Source organism: Erpetoichthys calabaricus, chromosome 4 (genome assembly GCF_900747795.2).
Source record: "Erpetoichthys calabaricus chromosome 4, fErpCal1.3, whole genome shotgun sequence".
NCBI classification, from domain to species: domain Eukaryota; kingdom Metazoa; phylum Chordata; class Cladistia; order Polypteriformes; family Polypteridae; genus Erpetoichthys; species Erpetoichthys calabaricus.
In genome coordinates this window covers 32,067,821-32,094,733 of record NC_041397.2, presented here as the reverse complement: position 1 = coordinate 32,094,733, position 26,913 = coordinate 32,067,821, and the positions used below count along the sequence as shown (strand labels likewise).

Genomic DNA, 26,913 nt, shown 5'->3' with positions numbered 1-26,913 from the left:
TTGACTAGACGATAGCCACATTTATTTGCCAGGTTGACTGCCTTTACTTCTTTACCTACTTTGTCTAGATTTAAATTAGACAAGAAAGTAAGACTAATATCCCCTTTCTAGGAATCTAGAAGAGCGATTCAGTTCCTGAACTTGCCTAGGATCTTCACAAGTTGTACAGAGGCAGTAGGCAGCCTTACACTCATTGCAGACTTGTGGCACATTGCTGAAGGAGTCCCAAGCTTTACAGTGACAGATGTGCTTCGTGTAAAGAGAAGGGGACATTTCATATCCACCACAATGGAGGCTCCTCTAGTAGTCTTGTAGTAGACAGTCAGTACGTAATGGTGGTGCTAACAGACAAAAAGCATGGTTTTAACCAATAACTACAAACGGAGTGGTTTACACTATGCTGTCAGAAGCCTATTTAAAAGCGTAGGGTGGTTGTGGTAGTGGGTGGGCTGAAGCTTATGTCAATAAAATAATCAAGATGTAGCCCTGAATAACTGCACAGTTGATCAACAAGGAAACCAGAGACCACTTTAGAGAATCATATGCTTGAAATAAAACTTTGGAAAGTGGGACATCAAAGGATGAAAAAGCCTCCTAGTCCTGGAGACTTGCATTCACTTTCAATCAGACATTATGAAGTTTCCAAGTCCACCATATACTTAATATGCAACATTACAATGAATTGATGCAGGAGCGCAGTATCTTAATCCATGATATTTTAAAAAAATTACTCAACATTTAGAATATACAGTACTGCCATTATCGGTGACTTGCCAGGTTTATAATTTAGTACAGTCTATGGATCTAATAATTAATATATTACATGATACACTACTTAAGGACTCAATTCTGTTTAAGAGTTTCTGCCTTGGGTCATGAAAAAAAAAAAACACCAAAAAGCAACTAACCACAATGGACACATCACAGGCAGTGTAGAGTGCACTAAAGGAGACATAGTTGGGACCCTTCTGCACAGCATAGCCACAGTGTTCAGGAGCAGCAATGGCTGGCACTTTCTGCAAGTTTTTATCTAAAAATGGAGGGGAAAGCAAATGTAAACTTGGGCAGTTTGAGTTTTAAGCTGTGGCACATGGTGCTAAAGAGAAGAATTACCAAGAATGTGAACATCTTTTGCATATCCAATAGGCAATAAAACCCTCATACTGGATGATCTACAGACCACTTTAGGAGGAGAGACTGATGCAGCTGTCACTGTTACTGGAAGATCTCGAGCAGGACAACGCATTGTCACAGACATCCACATCCCACCACTATGTTTGTAGAGGACTTCCAGAATATAATGGTTATCCTATGGAGGATACATTTTGCCCAATTAGGTTGGGAGAGATTTAGACACCATAACTAAGCCATGAAAATGAGCATCCAAAGATTACACCCCTCCACCCCCACCAACTTGCCTGAAGACTAACATGACAGCCATTGTAAGGAGAGGAAAAGGTGACATGGCCAAAAGCTTCAGTCAGCAAATAGCCACAAGCTATTGGGGCTTGTAGAACAGCAGTATCTTCAGAATCGCCTGCATTGAGAAGAGGAAAGCTGTGGTCACCCACTACCATGGATGAAAAGGATGGAGAAAAAAAAAAGTCACTACTACTTGCCAATTAACAGAACATCCTCGATTGATTTAACTGCAAGTTCAACCATCATGCTCGAAGATTTACATGTTATAGGAGGAGGGGGAGGCAAGGACTTGGTGGCAATTGCTGCTGTTGTGGTAGCATGTGTCAAATCGCCTCCACTTGTTGGGCACTTCATTTGTACAACCATTTGTGACCCTCTTCTAGGCTTGTAAATAACAGTAATCAAAAAGAAGCCACCCTAAAACAAGAAACCCACACTCCATAACTCAACCCACAACTTGATCTGCGAAAAAAGTTTAACATGCAGAATCCCACTAAGAGGAAAACTTCACAATGATTCAATCCATGAACTTGGAGAAAAACAGCATGAACTGAGCACTTACAAACATTCTAACATGACAAGATTTGTATAGTGCAGTGAAGGATAGTTGATGGTTTCTTTTCACCAGTGAGTAGCCACAGCTTTTTGGAAGAGTAACTACAGCCACTTCCTTGTAATGCTTATCTAAAATGAAAGTCAAAAGTTAGGAAGAAGTTTCTTCTAATTTTACCACCCTTGTTAGGGATCTACTCACCAATTACATAGACCTCTTCCAAAGCACCACCAGGTAAGTCAGTAGTCATATTAGAGCCTCTGCAAATCACAGCTCTTGAGGGACTACGTGTGGTTATCCTCGTCGACATGGTGGTTGTCGGTGGCGATGGCTTAATTAGTGGACATCTCATGGTTATACAGTTCTGAACCCCGCCAGCAGGCATATATAGCACCATCACAACATAGTTATTGCGCTTAAACAGAAGTACAAAATTGTCAGGAGGATCAATTAATTCCACATACTTCAACTACATTAAGCCATAAGGAAGGTTTTGGGATGCATCCCAAAGTAAAGTTGCAATTGAGTAGCAATCTTATTGTTGGGTGGCCAGCTCTTGACAAGCCTACATTCTTACCCATATATAAACATCACATGCGTCATAGGGTACTTTCAGGACCATCTTTCTCCCAACTCTCCTTAAAATGTAGCCACACTCTGGAAGGGCCTGGTATACAGCAACAGTTTCATTGAAAGATACTGGAGGACAAAATATGTTCACATCACCAAAATTCCTTCAGAAGAGGGAGAGAGAGTCTACAAAGGCTAAAAATCGCCTACCTATTTTCACCTGATCTAGAGGTCCATCAGGCAATGCCACACTCATGCTAGAATTACCACAAGTCACTGGAGGGCTTGGGGCATAAGGCTTGGAGAGGGTAGTGGTCATAGTCATCTGGATGCCAACGGGGCAACTCATTGTCAGAGACCTCATAGACTGTCCAGTGGGTTTGTACAGCACCATCAAGATGTAATTATTGTTCTGAAAGGAAGGGGTTAAACACAGGTTTACTTCCAACCATCACAAAAGAGAAAGAGAAACCACTTTTATATCATTACACCTGTGGTCAAATTTAGTTGTAGGTTAAAAATGATTATTTAGTATGGAATTCATACCTTAAAAAGTTTGGTTCCTTACATATCAAGTTTAAAAAGTAGCCCTGAAACCCAGTCTTACCAAGATACGGACATCACAAGCAGTGTGCTGAACAACCAAGGATAGATATCCTCGCTTTCTTTGTAGTGTGTATCCACACCTTTGTGGAGTCAGAGTTACAGGAACCACCTCATGAGCAAGATCTGTACGTATAAATCCATCAGTTAGAAATCTCCTCAAGCTACAGTTGCTAGTTAAAACTTAGCCATAACCCACCTACTATTTCAACGGCATCAAGAGAGCCATCTGGAAGCATTGCTGTCATGTTGGTAGAGTTGCAAATCACAGTAGGTGTTGCAGAGGTGGGCAGTATTGTGGTGCTGGTGGCGATTGTAGCACTAATTGCTGTAGTCAGCCCAGTGTCCCCAGAAGTAACTGGGCATTCCATCCGGACAACTATTTGTGGCCCACTTTGAGGCTGGTATATTAGGAGAAGTACATAGGAGCCACCCTAAAAACAGGATGCTATATTTAGAACAGACAAATCTAACCAGTTCATAAGGCCACTTTGCCACGACAACTTACCATTACAGTCGGTTGGATTGAACCACCAAGAGCTGCAACAGTGACATACTTACTATGATCTGCACATCACAAGCTTGATAAAGGGCAGTGAACTGCAGGTTTCCTCTGGTTTTTACCAGTGTATATCCACAGCTTGAAGGTTGTTGGGTCACATCCACTTGTTCACCAAGAGCATCTAAATCATAAAGATTGTGTTAGATGCTTGCCCATTGGAGTGGGTTAGTATAAACTGAGCTACTCACCTATGACACTGACAGAATGTGGAGAGTCATCAGGCAAAGTGACCATCATACTAGAACTGTGACAGATTACAGAGGGAGTAAAACCCTTTGTGGTAAGTGTGCTGGTAGTAGATGGCACCTTTGTAGTTGTAGGCACTTTCATTGGGCATCTCATTGTCACAGACCTCTGCATACCACCATAAGGTGTGTACAGTACATGCAGAATGTAATGATTTCTCTGAAAAAAGTGACAAAATTACATGCAAGAATAGGCCCCAACTGCAATATTCTAGGAACCAAAGGCTATCAGTTACTCCACCTCATTCAAGATCATTACTGGAATGTTTGTATGAATTTCGGGTATTTGCCAATCACAGATTGTATATGCTTACCAAGATTTTCATGTCACAGGAGGTATAAAGGGCCGAAAAGGCAAGATTGATTGGCCTTTTCTTCAGTACATATCCACAGTCTCTAGGAGCCTGAACCACAGGCAATGCCTCATTCTTTTGATCTGACGGATAAGGTACAGATATAAAATATGCTTGTTAGGCAAGGAGGTTATCAGTACAAAAAGAGGCTTACCTATTACTTTGACATCATGTATGGAGCCCATCGGAAGCAACACCATCATGTTTGAAGCTTTGCAGATCAGAATAGGAGCACTAGGTGTGGTCCAAATGCTGCTAGTTGTTGGAGCTAGTGTAGTTGGAAAAAGGGATCCAGTAGTAGGACACTTCATAGGAACCTTAATTTTCGCACCACTTGGAGTTGTATAGACCAGCACAAGAACATAAAAGCCACCCTGGAAAGTTACAGATTAGAGTCCAACAACTTCAAACTATGCAATCACCAAATTTGTGCAAGCAGTTGATCTAAAACAGGCCTATTTAAAATGGCCTCCTGTGGCCCACATGCGGCCCAGAAGCAACCTCCCAGTGGCCCCGCTAAGGCTTCTGACTGAAACTAAAATGGTCAAATGCAACCAAAAATAGGCTTTGGCGAGTATCATTTCAACTTAGTTCACCAGTCATTGAAACGTTACAGTAGATTATTATTTTGTAACTGATGCAAAAAACAGAAAACTTGCTTAGCCGCTAATAACACAAGCGAGGCGAGCACATCAGCAAAATGAAACCTCTAAAGAAAGACAAAGTCGCTTAGCCACTAACATTGACAAAACGGTATCCCCCTTTTACTTTTCCTCCTGCTGCTAATGCACAAGCGATGTGAGTACATTGGGTGTCTCTCCTAAGAGGATTCATTTTGTCAGAGTAGTTCCTTTCAATTACCCGACATCTCTACATTTCAATATTTTTTCTGACAATTTCAGTGGTTTCTTGGACCCCGGGCTTTTTACAACACAGGCTTACACAGCTAGTATTATATACACACACACACACACACATATACAGTATACAGTAATCCCTCCTCCATCGCGGGGGTTGCGTTCCAGAGCCACCTGCGAAATAATAAAATCCGCGAAGTAGAAACCATATGTTTATATGGTTATTTTTATATTGTCATGCTTGGGTCACAGATTTGCGCAGAAACACAGGAGGTTGTAGAGAGACAGGAACGTTATTCAAACACTGCAAACAAACATTTGTCTCTTTTTCAAAAGTTTAAACTGTGCTCCATGACAAGACAGAGATGACAGTTCTGTCTCACAATTAAAAGAATGCAAACATATCTTCCTCTTCAAAGGAAACAGAGAGTAAAGCAAACAAATCAATAGGGCTTTTTGGCTTTTAAGTATGCGAAGCACCGCCGGTACAAAGCTGTTGAAGGTGGCAGCTCACACCCCCTCCGTCAGGAGCAGGAAGAGACAGAGAGAGAGAAAGAGAGAGAAACAAAGTCAAAAATCAATACGTGCCCTTTGAGCTTTTAAGTATGCGAAGCACCATGCAGCATACTTAAAAGCTGCACACAGAAGGTAGCAACGTGAAGATAATCTTTCAGCATTTTTAGACGAGCGTCCGTTTCGTCTAGGTGTGCAAACAGCCCCCCTGCTCACACCCCCTACGTCAGGATCACAGATAGTCAGCGCAAGAGACAGAGAAAGAAAAGTAAGTTGGGTAGCTTCTCAGCCATCTGCCAATAGAGTCCCTTGTATGAAATCAACTGGGCAAACCAACTGAGGAAGCATGTACCAGAAATTAAAAGACCCATTGTCCTCAGAAATCCGCGAACCAGCAAAAAATCCACGATATATATTTAAATATGCTTACATATAAAATCCGCGATAGAGTGAAGCCGCGAAACGCGATATAGCGAGGGATCACTGTATATATATATATATATATATATATACACACACACACAGGTATATATACAGTATATTTTAGTAATGTACAGAGTTCTTGGATTTCAAATAATGAATTATTAAAGACAAATCATCAAAATAAATGTACCAATCCACTTTCATGCCATACACCAGAGGTGCCTTGCTCTTAAACATTTACTCAGGTAATTTTTTTGGGGTTGCAATTTCAACAGGAATGGCTGTGTTATGAAACTCAAATTTAACCTCCGTCATATGAGTGATTAAAACCAAGTGGATGAAACAGTTTACGTTCTAGGAGGAAGAAAAAAATCCCTTGCCCGTCATGATCTCCCATTAAAATTGGGGGAGGATCTCATATTTGAAAATGGAAACAAATGCTATTGTAAATACTGTGGAATTTCTTGATTTTATGCACTTTGAGATGTGCCTGTGACAGAAAAGTGGAAAAAAGTATTACTACTAAAGATTCTGTTACCATTATTTTCCTTATTTATTTATTTATTTTTAATACATTTTTCATTTGCCTGTGTCAGATGTGATCAAATGTAAAAGGGAAACAATGGATGAACATTACTTGTTTTAAATACATTCATTGGTGTTGATTTAAAATTTGTCATTGCCTACTGCTGGCTGAACTGAAATTGTAGTTGAATAGCCCTGATCTAGAGGTTCTTGCATGCATACGTATATTTTGACCTGGCAAAAGGTCTTACCTTTACTTTGACATCACATGCCGTGTATAAGGAGGCAAAGACCAGTTGCTTGTATTGTTTTACAAGTGTGTAGCCACAGCTTCTGGGTAGAGTGATGACCACCACCTCATGGTGAAGCTTATCTGGGATTGGAACCAAAAGCTATTACTCCAGTTTCATATAGCAAAATTACAGGGCACAAATCTGCATTTACCTTACCTATTATTTTTACATTTTCTGGAGCAACACCTGGCAGAACCACCATCATGCTAGACCCTCTGCACAGGGCTTTGGGTGGAGGAATGGACGTTGTAGGCTTTGTGGTGGTGGTAGTAGCAGCACCGGTGGGTTGTGTTGGCCCAACAACTGGACAGCTCATGGTCAAAGACTTCTGGGGATGTCCATAAGGTTGGTACAGCACAGTCAAGATGTACCTGTTATACTGAAAGAACAAGAACTCCTCTAATCATGGAGGCCATTCATCACATAATATTTTAGTAATACAAATCAGTATGCAGATGCCAGGAGATGATTCTGAATTAGAAGGCAGTAATCCAATGTTGCAATTCTCCAGGTTCTTTATACAAACTCCAAAATGAGATGGACTTGCTGCTATTTAGAACTTTGCCAGTGTATTCCCTACCTGAACATACACATCACAAGCATTATATGGAGTGCTGAAAATGATCTTTCCACCTTCTTTTCGGAGTGTATAGCCACATTCTTTTGGAGCCTGGTTTACAGCCATTCCTTGACTAAAGAAATCTTGGGGGGGGGGGGGGGGGGGTTGGGGGTTAGGGATAGACACCACACACCAAAATATTAGACCATGTTTGTATCAATTCAAGAAATTTCCCACCCAACCACATCTGAAAGCTCACCTGTTATTTTAACTTGACTAAGCAACCCAGCAGGCAATATTGCTTCCATACTGAATCCTTCGCAAATCACTAAAGGGTCACTGGGGGTCACCGGCATGGCTGTGGTGGTTGACTTGGTTGTCGGTGGTGGAATGACTGGGCATTGCATAGTCACAGATGTTTCAGCTCCACCAGCAGGTGTATACAGCACACTAAGGATGTAGAATTGATTCTAAAAGGGAATATAAACAATGGAACTCCTACTGTAAAGAGAGACTGATACATTCATACAAAATTTTTCCCTTAGTGTAACAAGAATCCAAAGTCTAAATTTCACTAATTTAGGTGCACCAAGTAAACTTGTGCCAGGCCCTCTGTCAGGTTTCAGAAATGGAGATTTGTTTAAACTACTGCTCGTAAACTGTGGTTTGTATCAAAAACTTTTCTTGCCTTCATCCTAAAATGAATTGAACCACCATAAAGATCAACGCTCCTTTAATCATCATTGGGAGAAATTCATGCCTATCATAAGCAAAATTACCTTTACAAAACTAATGCAGAAATTAAACAAACAAAAGTTGCTGGTAATACCTCAAACCCTGGCTATCAACCTAGTAGGAAGGGCACTTCCAATACATTTTCTACCAGGGTTCTCATCTGAACAGAAACCTGTAGTGACTCTCACTAGGCTGCAGGAAATTGGAGTTCATAATTTATGGCCCAAAATGTATGCAAGAATTCAGAGAGGCCTGTAATTTTGTTGGTTGTATTGACAACCAACATATAGACTCCATTAAGAATAACCTTTTCAGACCCGATCATTAAAATGACATTTGATCTGTCCTTGCAAAACACAACCACCTTATCAATCAGTTCCCATAATGCAAACCCCCTAGTCACCACTATACCAATTTTAACTGTAGGGCCTTCTCCAAGATCTAACACATGCTGCAACTCACCTCGATTCTGACATCACAAGATGTGTATTGTGCAGTCAGGAGGAAACCTCCAGGTTTTCTTGTGAGAACATATCCGCATCTTGAAGGAAACTGGTTAATGGGCACAGCTTCATTCAGGTTATCTAAAAATATTAAATGCACACTATTAAAACACACACCACTTTTCAACATTGCTACTGGGGCGGGGAGTGTGTAAGAATGCTACAGTACAGGTTACCTAGAACAAAGACCTCTCTTGAAGATCCATCAAGCAGCACACTCATTGTGAAGGTGTTACAAAGAACACTTGGTGCCCTGGGTGTACTTTTCATTACACTGGTAGGAGCAACTGTCGTAGTAAACCCCACATTACCAGAAGGAGTGGAACACTTCATAGACACGTTCATTTGCTGCCCATTTTTAGTTTTGTAGCGTACTGCCAGAACATAGTAGCCACCCTAATAAAGGCAACCAAGATATTGGCAAATTCATAGAAACACAAACTTCAGACTGCACTTATGGTCCCCTCTAAGGCAGACATTGCCTTACATACACTTACCACAATGCGGACATCGCAAGCTGTATAAGGAGTTATGAATACAACCTGTTGGTAACCAATCACAAGCTGGTACCCACAGCTCACTGGAGCAGTTATCACAGTCACTTCCTGCATAAATTGACCTAAACAAATGAAATAATGTCAAAGCAGGATGTAATCAGAATAGGAGATGGACTACAACCCAAGGTTAATGAAAACTGTAAAGAACTCACCAATTACTTTGACACTATCTGGGAAAGCTTTGGGCAGAATTACCATCATGCTCTTTTGCCTGCACACTACATTTGGAGGAGGACCAGCTGTGGACATGGAAGTGGGTTCAGAATGGTGTGTGGTAGCATTTTTAGTTGAATGGAGAAAGGTGGTAATTGTTGCAATGGTGGGACCCTGGGAGGTAGTTTTTATCTGATCACCAGCAGGACATCGGAGGGTCATGGACATCTGCATGCCTCCAACAGGTTGGTAATGCACCACAAGGACATAATCCCCACCCTATACAAATCATAAAAGTCACCTTCAGTTATAAGTTGGAGTGTGCGTGAACTGGCAAAAGGTTGTTGAAACATTAAATGAATCCCATCTTGGCAACTGGATAACAAGACAACCCTGCACTTGAGAGCTGACTGAGCATTGGCATATTTTATGATGCAATAAAGTTATGACCTTATTTAAATATTTGGTGGTCTGAAATTAAGCTTTGACCTGTTAAATACACTTTAGTTAGACAAACAGTAAAATCTGCTTAGTAGCCAAAAATACACCATCCTCTGGGGAGCCATAGGGAAACAAATTAAGCTATCCAAAAGCCTTACTCCTGTAACACCCAATTAACAGTTACAGTAGTCAGCATTTTCATTTAGTACAAGAGCTAGCCAGCCAACTTCAAAACCATTTCAGTTATATGGGAACACAATACCTATACCGACAATCTCCAGTTCAGCACAGGAACAAAGTCTGGGGAGGAAGCCAGTGTCTATACACACACAAACACACACCTTTATCCCTGTATGCCTGTCCAATTTATTGTCAACCAAGACAAAAAAAAAGTTTCAGAAACAGAAAATTACCTCCACAGAAACATCACATGCATTATATGGGACAGTCAACAGAATCTTCCCTTTGACTTTCGTCAGCCCATAACCACACTCTGAAGAAGCTCCACTCACAGCTACTGCTTCACCAAATGAGTCTTTATATAAAAAAAAAAAAAGGGAGGGCAAGTTATTAAACTACATGGATTTGGACAGTAGAATATCTTTTCCTGAGCTCTAAATCTCAAAACCCTCACCAATTACTTTGACTTGGTCTGTAGGCCCATCTGGTAGCATTGCCATCATGCTTTTAGCCCTGCAAGTTACAGAGCTTGGTGCAGTAGGCTTTGTAGGTGGAGCAGTTGTTGGCATCTTGACTGAACATCTCATACTTACAGACTTCCATGGTTTACCAGATGGTTTGTATAGCACAGTCAGTACATAATGGTGATGCTGCGAAAATAGTGAAAGTTGAAACTGAAATGCAGCTGAACACAAAAAAGGAGTCCAAAAGATAAGATGCTTTCCCGGTGTATCTGGAATCCTGTTAATTTCCCCACCTGAATGAGGACATCACATGCATCATAAAGAGCTGAAAAAATTAAATTTCCATCACGTTTTGTCACTATGTACCCACATGCATGGGATGTGGAATTCACAGGTTCTCTCTCATTGGCCTTGTCTGTAACAGAGAATCAAGTTACAACACATCATCATCATCATCAGCCCAGGGTTTATCCTAACACACTTACCAAGTATTTGAATTTCATAATGCAAACCAGGCAATACCAGCATCATGCTGGCTGCTTTACAGAAAACCGTAGGGGATGGAGGACTAGTAGTGGGCTTCTGGGAAGTTAGTGGAGGAAGGGTGGTGAAGCCAAAGTTTCCAGAAGCAGTTGGGCATTTCATATTCACTACCAGTTCAGGACCAACTTCTGGTGCGTAGATTACAGTGAGAACATAAAAACTACCCTGGAGAAAGGACACCACACACACTCCTCATTAGTACAAGCCATGTTTACATTAAATACAGAACAATTCAGAACCTATTGGGGAGTACATTTGTTCAAGAACCTACAGTACTTACCAAAATTCTAACATCACAAGCTTGGTACAACGTAGTGAAGGAAAGATAGTTGTAACCTTTTTCCAATACGTAGCCACAGCTCTTTGGTTGAGACACCACCTTGGCCTTACCCCCGGTCTTATCTAGAGAGTTAAAATGAAATTTAATGCCTGCACTCACTGGAGCCACACATTTGACTCATCCAAACTACTCACTTATTATGTTGACCCAGTCAGGAGACCCATTTGGCAGAAGCATCCTCATGCTGGAGCTCCCACAGATCACAGTGGGCTGACTTCCTGGAGGTCTTACAGTGCTAGAAGTAGGAAGACTTGGTGGGACAACAGGGCAGCTCATGTTCAGAGACAATTCTGGGCCTTTGGCTGGTGTGTATAGTACAGTGAGCAAATACATATTATGCTGGACAAACGTTTAGAGAAAAATGAGGGTGTTAATTTGGACACACAGAAATAGACCCACCCACCCATAGAGGGTCTCACCTTCACAGTAACATCACACGATGTGTACTGGACAGACAATGTGATCCTTCTGCGTCTTTTTACTAGTCTGTAGCCACACTCCACAGGTGCTTGGGTCACAATCAATTCTTCATTATAGACATCTGAAGAATTTAGAAACCCAAATGAGCAACTTCAAAAGCCAATCCACCATCCACAATGTTCCTGCTAAGGTGTACACCACTTTATACTATTGTGTATATCATGGCCAGTAGTGCACAAATCAGCTACTCAAGTAATCTAAAACCCACACCAAAAAGTTTACAACGGGATGGAACATTTAACAGCCCACCTTCCAGAAAGCACTTAAAACTTTGGATGTCTGGAGTGCCTATACATACAACTTTAGAACTTGTGGAAAATCTAGATAAGGCATTCCGCCCTACAAAGCTTTACAGAGAACCACAGACACTTGGAAACTTGTGGGTAAATTCCTTACTAACAATAGTAAGTTATTCCAACTGTGTCCCAGTGCTTTTACTGAACTCTTAAAATCCTTCAGTTCTGAAGGGAATTAGTAAATAGTCTCCTGTTAATCTTCTTAATGCTTAAACTGAAAAGGAAGAGCTCTTAATTTTTCTTCATAACTCATCCCCTATCACCCTAGTTGCTCTTCTCTGGACATTTTCTAGTGCTGCTATGTCCTTTTTGTAGCCTGGAGACCAAAACTGCACACAGTACTCCAGACGAGGCCTCACCAGTGTGTTAAAAAGCTTCAGCAGAACCTCCTTGGACTTGTACTCCACACATCAGGGCGCTACATGACCTAATATTCTGCTAACTTCCAGAGGGGGTTCAGAAGCCATTAAGAAGGCTGACAGTGTGGTGTACACTATGACTGCTGAATGCTTTTCAGGTGGTGTACATTCGATTTTCAGACCTCACATTGCGTATTCAAACCTAATTTTTTTACTTCCTACCTCTAATACTTTAGATTTATGGACATTAAATTTCATCTGCCACAAATTTGTTCAAGTCTGTCTGTAATGATTCAACAGACTCAAGGGTTTATTTTTACTTGGTAACTTTGTTAAGAACACAAGGGTAAAATATCTGGTCTAGGAGATTAGTTTGGTTTCAACTTGTTTAAGCAGTACTTCTCCCTCTACAAATTTCTAAATCACTTGGGACTACTAAGCAGGTACTATTTACCTCTGGGAGGTTGTCTGCTTCCTCACTTGTGAACACATCAGAAAAATGAGAGTTTAGAACATCTGCTGTATGTTTTTAATTACCCTTTACTATTCCTGATGCACTTCACCTCCTCCTTGACCGTTTTTTTTACTACTAAAATACTGAAAGAAAAAAAAAAATCTCTGGTTGTCTTTATCTCATCTGCTACGTTCATCTCCAATGGTCTGTTTACCACCCTAATATCTTTCTTAATGTTTGCCCTCTTGTGAATCGAGAGAGAACATTGGAGTTGTTAATCTTATATGCCTTATAAGTTTGTTCCCTTCGCAAACTTTTTTTTTTTTTTTAAATCTCAGATTTCCTACTAGTTTTAAATTTAGTTTTTTACCTGTTCTGTAAGTTAATGTAAAACATTTAAATCTGTTCCACTGCTCTGACTGTCTCCACACTTAAAAGCTTATCTCAATCTAGCCTCCACAGACTTTGCGCCTCTCCTCAAAATTTGTGCGACCAAATTTTAGTTTTACCACCCACACTCTTCCGTAACACTGAGAATTCTTATTATGGTCACTTGACCCTAGTGGTTCAATCACCTCTAAACCATCAATTCTACTCTGATTATTATAAAAATACAAAATCCAGACAGGCTTCCCCTCACATACCGTGTTAAAATGGTAACCGATTTCCTCTAACATATCCTGCTCCTGTTATTCACAAGGTTATCCCAGTTAATGTTTGGGTAGTTAAAATCTCCCATGACTTTAATTTCAACGCAGATCTTTTTAGTATTAAATTGGCAACCTTACAGGGGGATGTTACAGTCTGCATTAGGCAGTCTATAACACACTCCTAAAATAAGATCTCTTTAATGTTTTCTAGGCAAAGCCACACGTCCTCACTAAGATGGGGCTCATCGTCCAAATGAAGAAGGCTTGCGTTTAAATTTTGTTCAATGTAAACAACAACCCAAGCTTGGTTTTCTTAGGAAGGATAGAGAGAACAGAAATGTGTATCCCTGTTATACTTATCCCCATCTTTGTTATTTAGCCAGGTTTCTATTATTGCTATAAGATCATAATTATGCTCCTCTATAACTCCGAATCACTTGATACAGTACTTCTGGCATTCCTTTAATGGGTTACTCCTTTAACATTTAAATGTTGGGTTAAAATTTACAATACTATGCATTTTTATTTTTACACTGTTTGTTCCTCCCTGTACAGTTGGTGCCCCTTTGGTTTAGATGTAACCCATTGCACCAGAACAGGTCCCATCTTTTCTAAAAGGAGCCCCAACACCCTATAAACCTATATTTTTCTATCCAAGATTTGATCCACACGTTAAGCCTTCTAATCTCCTTGATTTTACCTGAACCAGCTTGTGGCACAGGAAGCACTTTGGAGAAGACTACCTTGCCAGTTCTGCTCTTCGGCCTGGCATCTAACTTTTTAAATTTACTACCCTTATGTATATCATTTGTTCCAACATGGCCAGAGTGGGAGTGGATCCAGTTGTCATTGTTCAAGAGCCTATCAACCCTTCCAGGGAGGGTCCCCCACCTGTGCACCAGGAAGGCAACACACCATGCAAGACTACAGTCTCTGGAGCAAACCTGCACTTCCATCCCCCTAAAACTGAGTTGCCAGAGCTCTCTCCTTCTGGGAAATGGCTTTGAGGTGACCCATTGGGGCACCTCGTCCCAGCCAACCACCTCAAATTCTTCAGAGACACTGTCCAGCTGTGCAAAGGACATGAACTGCTTTGGGCATCAACCCCAGAATTGGAAGTGTCAGTCAGTGTGCAACCTTTACCTTGTGACAGTGACCCACCTCTCTCTTCCTGTCTGGTCTGGAATCTCCTCCCGCACCACCTTAGGGGTGCACATTCTCTCTAAAGGACACCTTGGCCAGGTCTGCCAATTATATACTACAATGCAGGCCAGCCATCTGCTCCAGTTTCAGCAACCAAACATTGTTTTTTATTAAAATTATATAATTAAACTTAAATGGTTAAAAAAAACAAAAACAAAAAAAAAAGCAAACAAAACACACACACACACACACACACTGAACCAAAGAAATTAAAGAACTGCTAGTTATTTTACAACTTCTGGTCCCTTAAGCCCCTGTAATATTCCCCCCCTCAACTGCAATTTACTTTTCTCAATCTGTTCGAATAGAAAGAAAAAACAAAGTTAACTTAACTTTGGCTCCTCTTATTTTTTACTTTGTTCTCCTCCTTATTAGTAAACCCTTACACCGTCGTCATCTTAACAGATCTACTTTCCTGACCATCAAAAACTGTTCAGCCTTTAAAACCTTGCATAGTACTAGGGTGTTGTACCGTGTTAGCCAATAAAAGGGGTCATTTTGCTTGGTTTTTCTCTACATTCATAATGGTTAACTAAAAAGCTACAATATGCAGGCTTTCGAGGCAACTCAGGCCCCTTCTTCAGGCAAGACGTAATACAGAAACTGGGAGTTCCCTGTGTTTATATACACACTCTAGGACAAGAAACAACATTGGTAAATCTTTAAATGAGAAATCTTAAAATGTAAAAAATTATCTTGTTAAATTAACCCTAGCCTGAATGAATCTATTAGAGAGAGAAGAACAATGTATGGTCAAGATCTCTGGATAAGATAACTGTCCAACAAAGTCTTTTGAAGTTTGTAATGAGTTTTTCAAAACAATGTGGATCTGTAGACAGGTTGTCTGTCATTCTGAGAGATGTAAACAATCCTCATATCTGGCCATAAAACTCTTGTCTTTATTCAAGTCATGTTCATAATTATGAACAAGAGAATGTATGAACAAGTCATGTTCATACATTCATAATGACTAACACGGTACAACACCCTAGTACTTCAAGTCATGTTGTAATGTATCAAATTTTAGCATGAGTTTAACTTCTCATTCATTTCTCTCTTTCTGTGTTTTGAAGTTGCCCATAAGCACTGTGACTTTAAAGTCCCTCTCACAGTGTCCATGGCTGTTGAAGTGGGCCGCTACAGGAACATCTGTGTTGCCATGTTTAATGTGGAACCTGCGTAAATTCATTCTCTGGCGGAGTGTTTGTCCAGTTTCTCCCACATAGAGTGCAGTGTCAGGACATTTCATGCAGAGAATTAGGTAGACTATATTAGATGATCTGCAGGAAAATGATCCCTTTATGTGATGTTCAAGTTGGCAGTGTGGTATAACTATACGGTCTATCATAAATGTGGGCACATGTTTTGCATCTTTTCTGTAGGCGTGGAGATGTGCCATTTTCTGTTGGTTCACTTAGGGAGCTTCGGACAATTATTTGCTGAAGGTTTGGTGGTCGTCTGTATGCCAGGAGGGGAGGTTCAGGAAATACATTTTTCAGTGTTTGATCATTGTTTAGTATTGGCTGAAGTTTTTATAATTTTTCGAAGTGTTTCAAGATGTGGGTTGTAGGTGACAACAAGGGGGATGCGGTTCTTGATGTCTTTGTTTTTATATTCCAGAAGGTTGCCTCTGGGTATGACTTTAGCTCTTATTTGAGTGTCTGTTGTTTTGGGGGTATAACCTTGTCAGATGAAATCTTGTCTGAGCTCCTGCAGTTGTTTGTCCCGGTCTGTCGGGTCTGAGCAAATACAATTATAAAACACAGGGAACTCCAGTTTCTGTATTACATCTAGCCTGAAGAAGGGACCGGAGTTGCCTCGAAAGCTTGCATATTGTAATCTTTTTAGTTAGCCAATAAAAGGTGTCATTTTGCTTGGCTTTTCTAAACCTTGCATAGTAAATACCTACTGCTAGTTAATTTCTTACCGTCTTGTCGGCTCCTACAGCTTCTTATGCCTGATCTGCATCTTAATGCTTCAACTTCTACTGCTGCCTCTCTCCCTCACCCCCACTAAGGAATCGCTATATCTGTTACTTATTAACTATTAGTTGCTAGGATAATTTACTTAGAGATAATGGAGGGCACTTGAAGGGCACTAAGCAGCAGTAGCTAACACCAAGTAACAATTAACTTTCCCTAATGCACCCCAAACACCCAGATCCTGTGCGGGCAGTGTGTGGGGTGGTGAAACACCCCAACACCACCACCTTCTAAAGGGAAAAAAACAACCTTTGGATATTGTTAAGAGGCCATGTGGGAATTTCTAAAAACACATTTTTAGGAGCAAAACAGATGGTTTTAAATTAACTCTCACACGGTACAGAAACAACTCTCAGCCACTTGCCTTCTCCTTGTCAGCCTCCAAATAAAAATGCAGTCAAATTATAATAAAGCACACTCCTTGTTAAAGGTTATTTACACAGGTAGGACTTCCAAAATTAAGGCTGAATATTCTTTTTAAAAAGACCTTAACATATTTGCATCTGGCCTCAAGTATTCTTGACTTTCCTGCTCATGGAAAAACTATAAAATCATCAAGTGCTTATGACTCCTGTAGGGCTGAATAAAAGCAGGTTAAAACTACAGCCTTAATATGAATGACAGAAACAATCCAACCAAATTGCGACTCTCTGCATACAAAGCAACAAAGGAGAGGGTCTCGGAGTACAGCTCAAATGCCTCTCTAATGCACAGGAGAGTTTCACACTTATAAAATTAAGGAAGCCCACACCACCCATGCACAAGTGGAGTGATTTGTACTGCAAGGTACTAGTCAAGTGCCGTTGACACTCAATGAACATACAGAACTAAGCTCCGTTTCTCTGCCCTTGCCCTGCTTTTTTATGGCATTAGTAAAAGCGATAAAGGGGATGAGAACAGTTGGTTTTAGTTGTTGTGTGTCAAGTACATCACCTAATGATGTATAATTTAATGAGGCTTTAAATTGAAAAGTCAAGAAAAATTACACTCTTTATTGGCTAACTAAAAGATTACAATATGCAAGCTTTTGAGGCAACTCCGGCCTCTTCTTCAGGCAAGATGTAGTTGAAAGCATGCATATAGTAATCTTTTTAGTTAGCCATTATGAATGTAGTGAGAAATCAAGCAAAATGACAATTTTTTTGGCTAACACAGTACAACACCCTAGTACTATAAATTATACATTGAAAAAGCCTTTTTAAAAGCCCTTTGACAAAAAGCCATTAAAGGACAATGGAACACTGCAGCAAGCAAATGTTCGATTATAGTGGTTGCTATGAATGTCTGCCATTTTTACTGCTTAGATGCTTTGCGCAAGGTCAGAATTCACAGGTTTAGGAAGCAGAAGACTGTTTTGCAAATGAGACAAGCTTAAAACATTTATCCGTGCTCTCTGTAGCTAAATGTTTCCATGGTAGTGCAGGTCCCCCCCACCCCATTTTTGTAAGTGGATTTTATTTTAGCTTGGTCCTTGATGCTGTCTGGTAGGTGTTGCGAGATTATGTGGACTCCATTACAAATGAATGGATGGAACCAGTGGTGAAAACGTAAAAAAGCAGGTTGATAATTTTCACCTGTCCAGAACATGGGGAGGCAGCTGGTTTTTTGATTAATGCCAATAAGAACATTCAAACACCTACAACTGCTGTATCACGTGTGCATGGTCAAGTTGCCTGTACAATGGTTAACTTAAAGCCCAAATACTTTTCAAAACCATTAATACATTGCCATTGTGAGTGTCCTGAAATGCATAATTTCATGAATGACTCAAAATTACTTATGAGTAAAATTGCAGAATATTAAGTGATGCTCACAGAGCAATGTGACTAAGGATTGGGTTGGTGTGTGAGAATGTTGCAAAGGCCACTGCTTCTCCATCATTAAATCCAACGCTTACCTATTATTTTGATCAGATTTATTGGACCATCAGGTAGCACAGCAAGCATGCCATCTTTCCTGCAGATGACTGTAGAACTACGTATGGGGGAAGTTGTTGGCCTGCCCAGGACCGGACATCTTAAGGTTATGTACCTCTTTGGCCCATGAAGTACTTTATATCCCACTGTCAGAGTATAGTTGCCATGCTGGAAAAAAATGAGCAGAGGCAAACTCACCACAACATCAAAACCAAGGTCTTACATATTATGAACCTACATTGCCAGTTTCGCTGGCATAGCTAAAGAGAAACATTAGTTATTCAAGCGTAAGAAAAGCTACCATCATACTGAAGGAGCTGGCCTGTTTTTTTTCTTTTGGCTGCTCCTGTTAGGTGTTGCCACAGTGGATCATCTTCTTCCATATCTTCCTGTGCTCTGCATCTTGCTCGGTTAAACCCATCACCTGCATTTCCTCTCACTGCATCCATAAACCTCCTCTTAGGCCTTCCGCTTTTCCTCTTCCCTGGCAGCTCTATCCTTAACATCCTTCTCCCAATATACCCAGCATCTCTCCTCTGCACATGTCTAAACCAACGCAATCTCGCCTCTCTGACTTTGTCTCCCAACCATCCATCGTGAGCTGACCCTCTAATGTATTCATTTCTAATCATGTCCCATCCTCATCACACCCAATGTAAAGCTTACCATTTTTAACTCTGCCACCTCCAGCTCTGTCTCCTGTTTTTTGGTCAGTGCCACCGTCTCCAACCCATATAACATCGCTGGTCTCGCCACTGCTACTGGTCTTGTAGACCTTCCCTTTCACTCTTGCCGATACCCGTCTGTCACAAATTACTCCCGACACTCTTCTCCACCCATTCCACCCTGCCTGCACTCTTTCACCTCTCATCCACAATCCCCATTACTCTGTACTGTTGATACCAAGTATTTAAACTCCTCTACCTTCACCAACTCTATTCCCTGCATCCTCACCACTCCACTGACCTCCCTCTCATTTACACATATGTATTCTGTCTTGTTCCTAATGACCTTCATTCCTCTCCTCTCAAGAGCATATCTCCACCTCTCCAGGGTCTCCTCAATCTGTTCCCTACTCTTAGAAGAGGTGGCCTGTATCCCCTGTAAAATGCATGTCAACTTTACTCCTTTACCTTTCTCAGCACAAGTGTAGATCTCTGCACAGTACCAAGTTTAAAAAAAAAATTGCATAACTTAGAAATCCAACAATACATTTTGGACCAGATGCATCAATTATGGCATATGAACAAATAATCAAAAGGAAAGTCCGAGATGCAAAAAAGGACCAAAGCTGACATTTTATAGATTTACCAGCAAATAGAAGAACATGCACAATCGAAATGCAAACTTCTTAAATCATTTCAGTGTGGAAACATAGCAACCTCCTAAAGTTACAATAAAATCTAAGCACACATGTGCACCACAGACCTGAAGATTAAAGCTGGCCAATGCAGTAAGTCCAGAAAAGTGCTCAAGTTCAGTGGTTCTGGCCTTAGTAAGCAAACCACCCTAAACCACCACTAGAAACCCACCCAGTACTTCACAGTGCAGGCACAATGAGAGACAGCAGTTCATGTGCATCCCTTTCTCCCATACTTGGTATATGATGTCCACAGAATGTGGTAAAACCAAATACAGTGGAGAAGCCGATTTAACAGGAGGTCAACATACCTCAATAGAAACGTCACAAGCACCATAAAGAATTGTGAAGTTGATTACTCCATGACCTTTAACCAAAAGGTAGCCACAATAACTTGGTACGCTGTTCACTTCTACATCTTGGCCAAAAGCATCTTATGTTTTAAAGAAAAAAAATAAATTAGAACCATGGCTTAATATTTACAAAAGAAAAAGAAAAAATCCAAACACTTACTTTTGACTGTAATCCCATTAAGATTAGAATCTGGTAACATCACAGTCATACTGGCATTTTTGCAAGCCACATATGGAATGGGTTTTGTTGGCACAATAGTAGGTGGTTTTGGCCACCCTGGATGTGCTTGAACTGGGCATTTCATCTGCAGCCAGACGTTCTCCCCACCAATTGATCTATACACCACTGTCAGAGAATAATGATCATGCTGGGAGGGAAAAAAAAAAAAAAAAACGAACAATTTCATATACATATATGAATGGATTAGGCAGTTTAATCATTTTGGACAATGCAAAATCCTTGAAAAGAATGAAAATCTGCTAAAAATTCTAATCATTTTAGTCTGTCAACATTAAATTTTAACCTGCTGTACGAGTGGCCTAAGCAGATCAGGACTTTAAGCCAGAGAATTCAATCGTTACTCAGGGAGTTCAACAGGGCTCCGTTTTTTGGGCCGCTTCCTTTTCTCATTACCAGTTAGGAAGATGTACAGATCTTTCAACACCATGGAATTAAGTTTTATTGTTATACGGAGGACACACAGCATTATCTATCCACTAAATATTCTCTCCAAATAATCCTGTGGCATGTCTCCAAGACAAAAACTGAGATGCTCCTCATCGGTTCTAAATGTACACCCATTAATTAAAATGGAAGAATGGTTAACCTTAGCAACACTATCGCAAACAGCTCTTCCCAGTTTAGCCTTCTTAGTGTTGCATTTTTTATATTTTTGTATGAAAAATTAAATCTCAAAAGTATAATAATGATACAAATAGTAATGATGAATAAAAATTATGAAATGAACAAAAAATAAAAGTAGTAATGCTACTACAAATGCTGCCAAAAAAGTATAGATTCTCAAAATGAGTCCTTTGTGTGTTAAATCTTAAAGCACAATGAAAGACTAAATCCAACGTCACGTTCAGGACAATAGCAAGTTTCTTTTTGGATTTTCTTTCCAGAGTTATCAGTTTTTGAACAGCACACTGCACAGGTACGAGTTGGTTTTGGTTTTTTCCTGTTGAAGGTATATAATCAAAATATTTACCAATAAGATGCTCCGGATTGATCCGTGATGTGCTGGTTTAACTATGCATCTTTAGCGGTAATGTGGACGGCGGATGTGTGGCAATGATTTGTTCTATAAGCAGGCATGTAAAGTTTCACCAGCTTTTTGGTTGTATAAAATGAATGCATCCCAAATGTACTGTTCCATCAGATGACGAATACTACTCTTTTTGTAGTATGTCTTTTGTGGCCTCTGCATAATGGGATGGAAAGTCAATTCCTGATCCGCACGATCTATGCCGCCCATCGTGCTATTGTAGGTCGGGCACAGCACAAGGCTTCATGACCTGCTGGTTGCCTTTTGCCTGTACAGGGACTGTACCTGCGTGATATACAGTGCTAAGACGACAAACATCTTCTTTCCATTTCACCGTAAGCACTTTACCCTTTTGCCAAGCTATTAGTGCACCTCCCTGTAATTTTGCTCTGCCAAAGTCTTCGGGCACGCCACAACAGTTGGAACGCACTGTTCCATATGTTCAGATCAAACATTGTTCCTTTACCTGTGTACATAACCAAATTCCAAATGTATCCTATTTTAGATTCACAAAGCTTGTAAAACTATGTCAAAAACAGCAAGATTTGGCATAATGTACCGTCGTATCTATAAGAGGCTGCCCTTATAAACCATGAGACTTGCAAAACTTCGGAGCATTTACATTCTGGACCATGATGTCCGCAATGATGAAACATTGGCCTGGTATATCTCCAAAATTTTCTTCAGTTTGGGTGCTGGATTGGTATTCTGAAAGTTTTCATTGTTGGTAAAGTGAAGATATTTCATAATTGGAGAAATTACCAGTGCAGGTTTTCACTAACAGCACTTTTACAGTTGAGTGATTCTTGGTTCTAACACTTACACAAGTACACAAGACACATCTGTACAGTTGCCCGAGTAATGCTCGGGTCTAATGTCCAAGGAGGCTACGAGCTTGGGCGTCATTCTAGATAGTACTCTCCCATTTTCTTTGCACATAAATGGTTTCTCGCACTGCCTTCTTCCATCAACAAAAACATTTCTAGACTTCATTAGTGTGTTGTGTCAGAACAGGACGAAGTATTGGTTAATGCCTTACTCACCTCATGTACAGAATAATATTTTATTTGGCATCCCCAAAATACATTTTCACCACTTACAACTTATACAAAATTCTGCTGCTAGGATAACAACCTGTTCTAAATCCACTCAACATATTACACATTCTCTTCCAAATTTACTGGCTCCCTGTTTACTATCGAATACAATACTGCTCTTAACATTTAAAGCTCTCCACAATCTTCCTCCTCTCTACCTTACTGATCTCCTGCAGACTTATACTCACTCAGATCGTCATCTGCAGCTTTACTTTCGGTACCACACATCAAACACTGTTCATTGTGAGCTCGATCATGCTCTCTCAGTGCCCCTCAACTCTTAAATTGTGTTATTGAGTCCAGCTGACAGATATGAGAGAGAAGAGAATTCCATACTGCCCTCAACACATCTCTTTTGAAGCTGGCATACCAATTATGAGTTTATCATTGTTACAGAGCGCAATAAAAGGTACAGAAGTACTAACAAATGTCAAAAGTAACTATTTGATATTAGCAGATTCCCCTTAGACCAGAGCCAGTCCAGTCACCAGCACAGGTGCAGTACTGCAAGAACCTTTCTATAAAACCATTTCTAAAAAAATGTATAACAATAAGGGGGCTGTGGCTGAATTTTGCCAATTTCAAAATATCGTGGAACCTTTTTAGAGCTTGTCTCTATTAACAGATCCTAGGGAAATCTTTGAAAATACTATTAGACATTTACCAAGTAGCAGTAAAGGGAAATAAAAGTGGAAATCAGGAAAGCTGCAAGCAGACACGAGGAATTCACATCCGTTATGGCGAAGCATATTGACAAATGGAGCTTATTAGGGTCAAACACGCAAAAGCGGTGAACATTAGATAAATATGATACTTAATAATAATAATAATGATTAGGATTATTATTATGATGATGAAGAATTTGGTCTTCCTTCAAAGAACGCTGAAAGCCTAGTTGTTCAAAATGTTTGATCTGGATCAAACATTTTTGGAATCCTTTTGTCATCCAGAATCACAATCCATTAATCTTATTTTTGTCCCAGTTTTTCAGAGCAAAATTGGGTTAAAACACTCTGATCCAGATAAAGCTTTTTCACGATAACCAAATCCAGATTACCAGTGCTTTAAATTGGACTGCATATCACAATGAAGGCTACTAGGTATGCATAAAGCAGGTAGAATAGCCAGCAGGGGGTCACTCCAAGTGTATCACTGAGATTGTATTTGTTCTTTGAACATGTGTAATTGATTGGAAAAAAATAGAAACTTTGCTTTGTGAGATTTCATATTGGTAGTTAATTTGTTGTTAGACTAAGTTTAATTGCTCAATTGATTGCAATCCATGATTTACTTATTAGGTCATTTTTACTTGAGGCAATCAACCTTGTTACCTGCCCTACTACACTTGAACAAACACACCCTAGCCTAATGTACTCAATTATGCTTCGGATAAAGTGTCTACCAAGCAAATAAACGTAAATGTATTTGGGGAGCCCAAAAAAAAAAAAAAAAAAGTTTTGTGGAATGACCAGAAGTTTGAAACTGTGCTTTTAGGAGGAAGATCTGAAGTTTGGCTTTGGTTTGTTGTAGTGAAAACAAGTCTGTGCATCTGCCATTTCTGGTTCTCATTTAAGAATGACCCAACCCAGCCACAGGTGATGCACAAACCAGTGTGTTTCTTTGTGCCAGTCCCAAGCCCGGATAAATGGGGAGGGTTACACCAGGAACAGCATCCAGTGTAAAATTTTGCCAAATCAATATGCGGACAAAAATACAAAATTTCCATACCGGATTGGTCGAGCCCCGGGTTAACAACGACCACCACCAGTACTGTTAGCCAACAGGGTGCTGGCGGAAATTGGGCTACTGTTGGCTGAAGAAGAAGAGGGGAAAGATGTGTCCGGAGGCAGAAGGAAGGTAAAGAGTGGAATGGAGGGTAGGAACATTACTAACTCTCTTCCCTTACCAGTCATACTGCCAACATTCAGATATGATGGAAAGAAGGAAGGTTGATATATTGTGCGTGCAAGAGACTAAATGGAAGGGGAATAAGGCCAGGTGGATCGGAGGTGGATTCAAATTGTCCTATCATGGTGTGGATAGGAGGAGAAATGGAGTAGGGGTTATTCTGAAGGAACAGTATGTCAAGAGTGTTTTGGAGGTGAAAAGAGTGTGTCAGACAGTAATAATTATGAAGCTGGAAATTGGAAGTGTGATGATGAATGTTGTTAGTGCATATGCCTGGCAAGTTGGGTGTACGATGGAGGAGAAAGAAGATTTTTGGAGTGAGTTGGATGAAGTGATGAACAGTGTATCCAACGGACGGAAACTGGTGATTGAAGCGGATTTCAATGGATGGATGGATGTTGGTTAAGGGAAAAGAGGAGACGAGGAGGTGATGGGTAGGTATGGTGTCAAGGAGAGGAATGAAGAAGGTCAGAGGATAGTGGATTTTGCCAGAAGGATGGACATGGCTGTAGTGAATACATATTTTAAGAAGAGGGAGGAACATAGGGTTACGAAGGGGAAAGTGTAGTTAAGCAGCATATGATGGTGGTCTGTAGGATGATGTTGGATATCAAGAAGAGGAAGAGAGTGAGGGCAGTGCCAAGCATCAAATGGTGGAAGTTGAAAAAGGAAGACTGCAAGGTTGAGTTTAGGGAGAAGGTGAGACAGGCACTGGGTGGTAGTGAAGAATTACCAGACAGTTGGGAAACTACAGCACATGTATTAAGGGTGACAGCAAGAAAGCTGCTTGATGTGACATCTGGACAGAGAAATGAAGAGGAAAAAGGAAACCTGGTTGTGGAATGGGGAATTACAGGAGAGTATACAGAGGAAGAGGATGGCAAAGAAGAAGTGGGATAGTCAAAAGAGATGCAGAAAGTAGACAAGAGTACAAGGAGATAAGGCACAAGGTGAAGAGAGAAGTGGCGAAGGCTAAAGAAAAGGCGTATGATGAGGAGTTGTATGAAAGACTGGACACTAAGGAGGGAGAAAAGGACCTGTATCGATTGGCTAGACAGAGGGACGGAGCTGGGAAAGATGTGCAGCAGGTTAGAGTAATAAAAGGATAAAAGATGGAAACGTACTCACAAGCAAGGAGAGTGTGTTGAGCAGATGGAAAGAGTACTTTGAGAGGCTGATGATTGAAGAGAGCGAGGGAGAGAGAAGAGGTTGGATGATGGAGATAGTGAATCAGGAAGTGCAATGGATTATCAAGGAGGATTAGTAAGGACAGCTATGAAGAGGATGAAGAATGGAAAAGCCATTGGTGCAGATGACATATCTGTGGAAGCATGGTGTTTAGGAGAGATGGCAGTGGAGTTTTTAACCAGATTGTTTAATGGAATCTTGGAAAGTGAGAGGATGCCTGAGGAGTGCAGAAAAAGTGTACTGGTGCCGATATTTAAGAATAAGGAGGATGTGCAGGACTGTACTAAATACAGGAGGATAAAATTGATGAGCCACAGCATCAAGAGCGAGCACCACAGATACGATGTTTGCTCTGAGGGTGTTGATGGAGAAGTATAGAGAAGGCCAGAAGGAGTTGCATTGTGTCTTTGTGGACCTGGAGAAAGCATATGACAGGGTGCCTCAAGAGGAGTTGTGGTATTGTATGAGGAAGTCAGGAGTGGCAGAGAAGTATTTAAGAGTTGTACAGGATATGCACGAGGGAAGTGTGACCATGGTGAGGTATGCGGTAGGAGTGAATGATGCATTCAATATGGAGGTGGGATTACATCAAGGATCAGCTCTGAGCCCTTATTTGCAATGGTGATGGACAGGTTGACAGATGAGATTAGAGAGGAGTCCCCTTGGACTATGATGTTTGCTGAAGACATTGTGATCTTTAGCGATGGTAGGGAGCAGGTTGAGGACACCCTGGAGAGGTAGAGATATGCTCTAGAGAGGAGAGGAATGAAGGTCAGTAGTAACAAGACAGAATACATGTAAATGAGAGGGAGGTCAATGGAATGATGAGGATGCAAGGAGTAGGGTTGGTGAAGGTGGAGGAGTTTAAATACTTGGGATCAACAGTACAGACTAATGGAGATTATGGAAGAGAGGTGAAAAAGAGTGCAGGGAGGGTGGAATGGGTGGAGAAGAGTGTCGGGAGTAATTTATGTCAGCCAGATATCAGCAAGAGTGAAAGGGAAG

The 26,913-nt window shown here is 40.6% G+C and overlaps 1 protein-coding gene across 1 annotated transcript; it reads right to left on the bottom strand.

The window, feature by feature from the left end:
* Positions 1-128: 128 nt before the first annotated feature.
* Positions 129-18,961, bottom strand: LOC127527425 (uncharacterized). Its single transcript, XM_051926144.1, has 31 exons — positions 18,716-18,961; positions 11,814-11,935; positions 11,529-11,733; positions 11,335-11,456; positions 10,997-11,219; positions 10,805-10,926; positions 10,502-10,697; positions 10,281-10,402; positions 9,426-9,705; positions 9,214-9,335; positions 8,893-9,112; positions 8,676-8,797; positions 7,738-7,948; positions 7,500-7,621; positions 7,076-7,298; positions 6,878-6,999; positions 4,463-4,682; positions 4,270-4,391; positions 3,899-4,115; positions 3,710-3,831; positions 3,348-3,582; positions 3,153-3,274; positions 2,756-2,957; positions 2,553-2,674; positions 2,177-2,390; positions 1,985-2,106; positions 1,620-1,839; positions 1,419-1,537; positions 1,114-1,309; positions 909-1,030; positions 129-341 (listed from the first exon to the last, which is right to left on the bottom strand). Exons 1-31 carry the CDS (start codon positions 18,762-18,764, stop codon positions 129-131), a joined length of 5,151 nt encoding a protein of 1,716 aa, XP_051782104.1. The 5' UTR covers positions 18,765-18,961.
* Between the last annotated feature and the right edge of the window lie 7,952 nt (positions 18,962-26,913).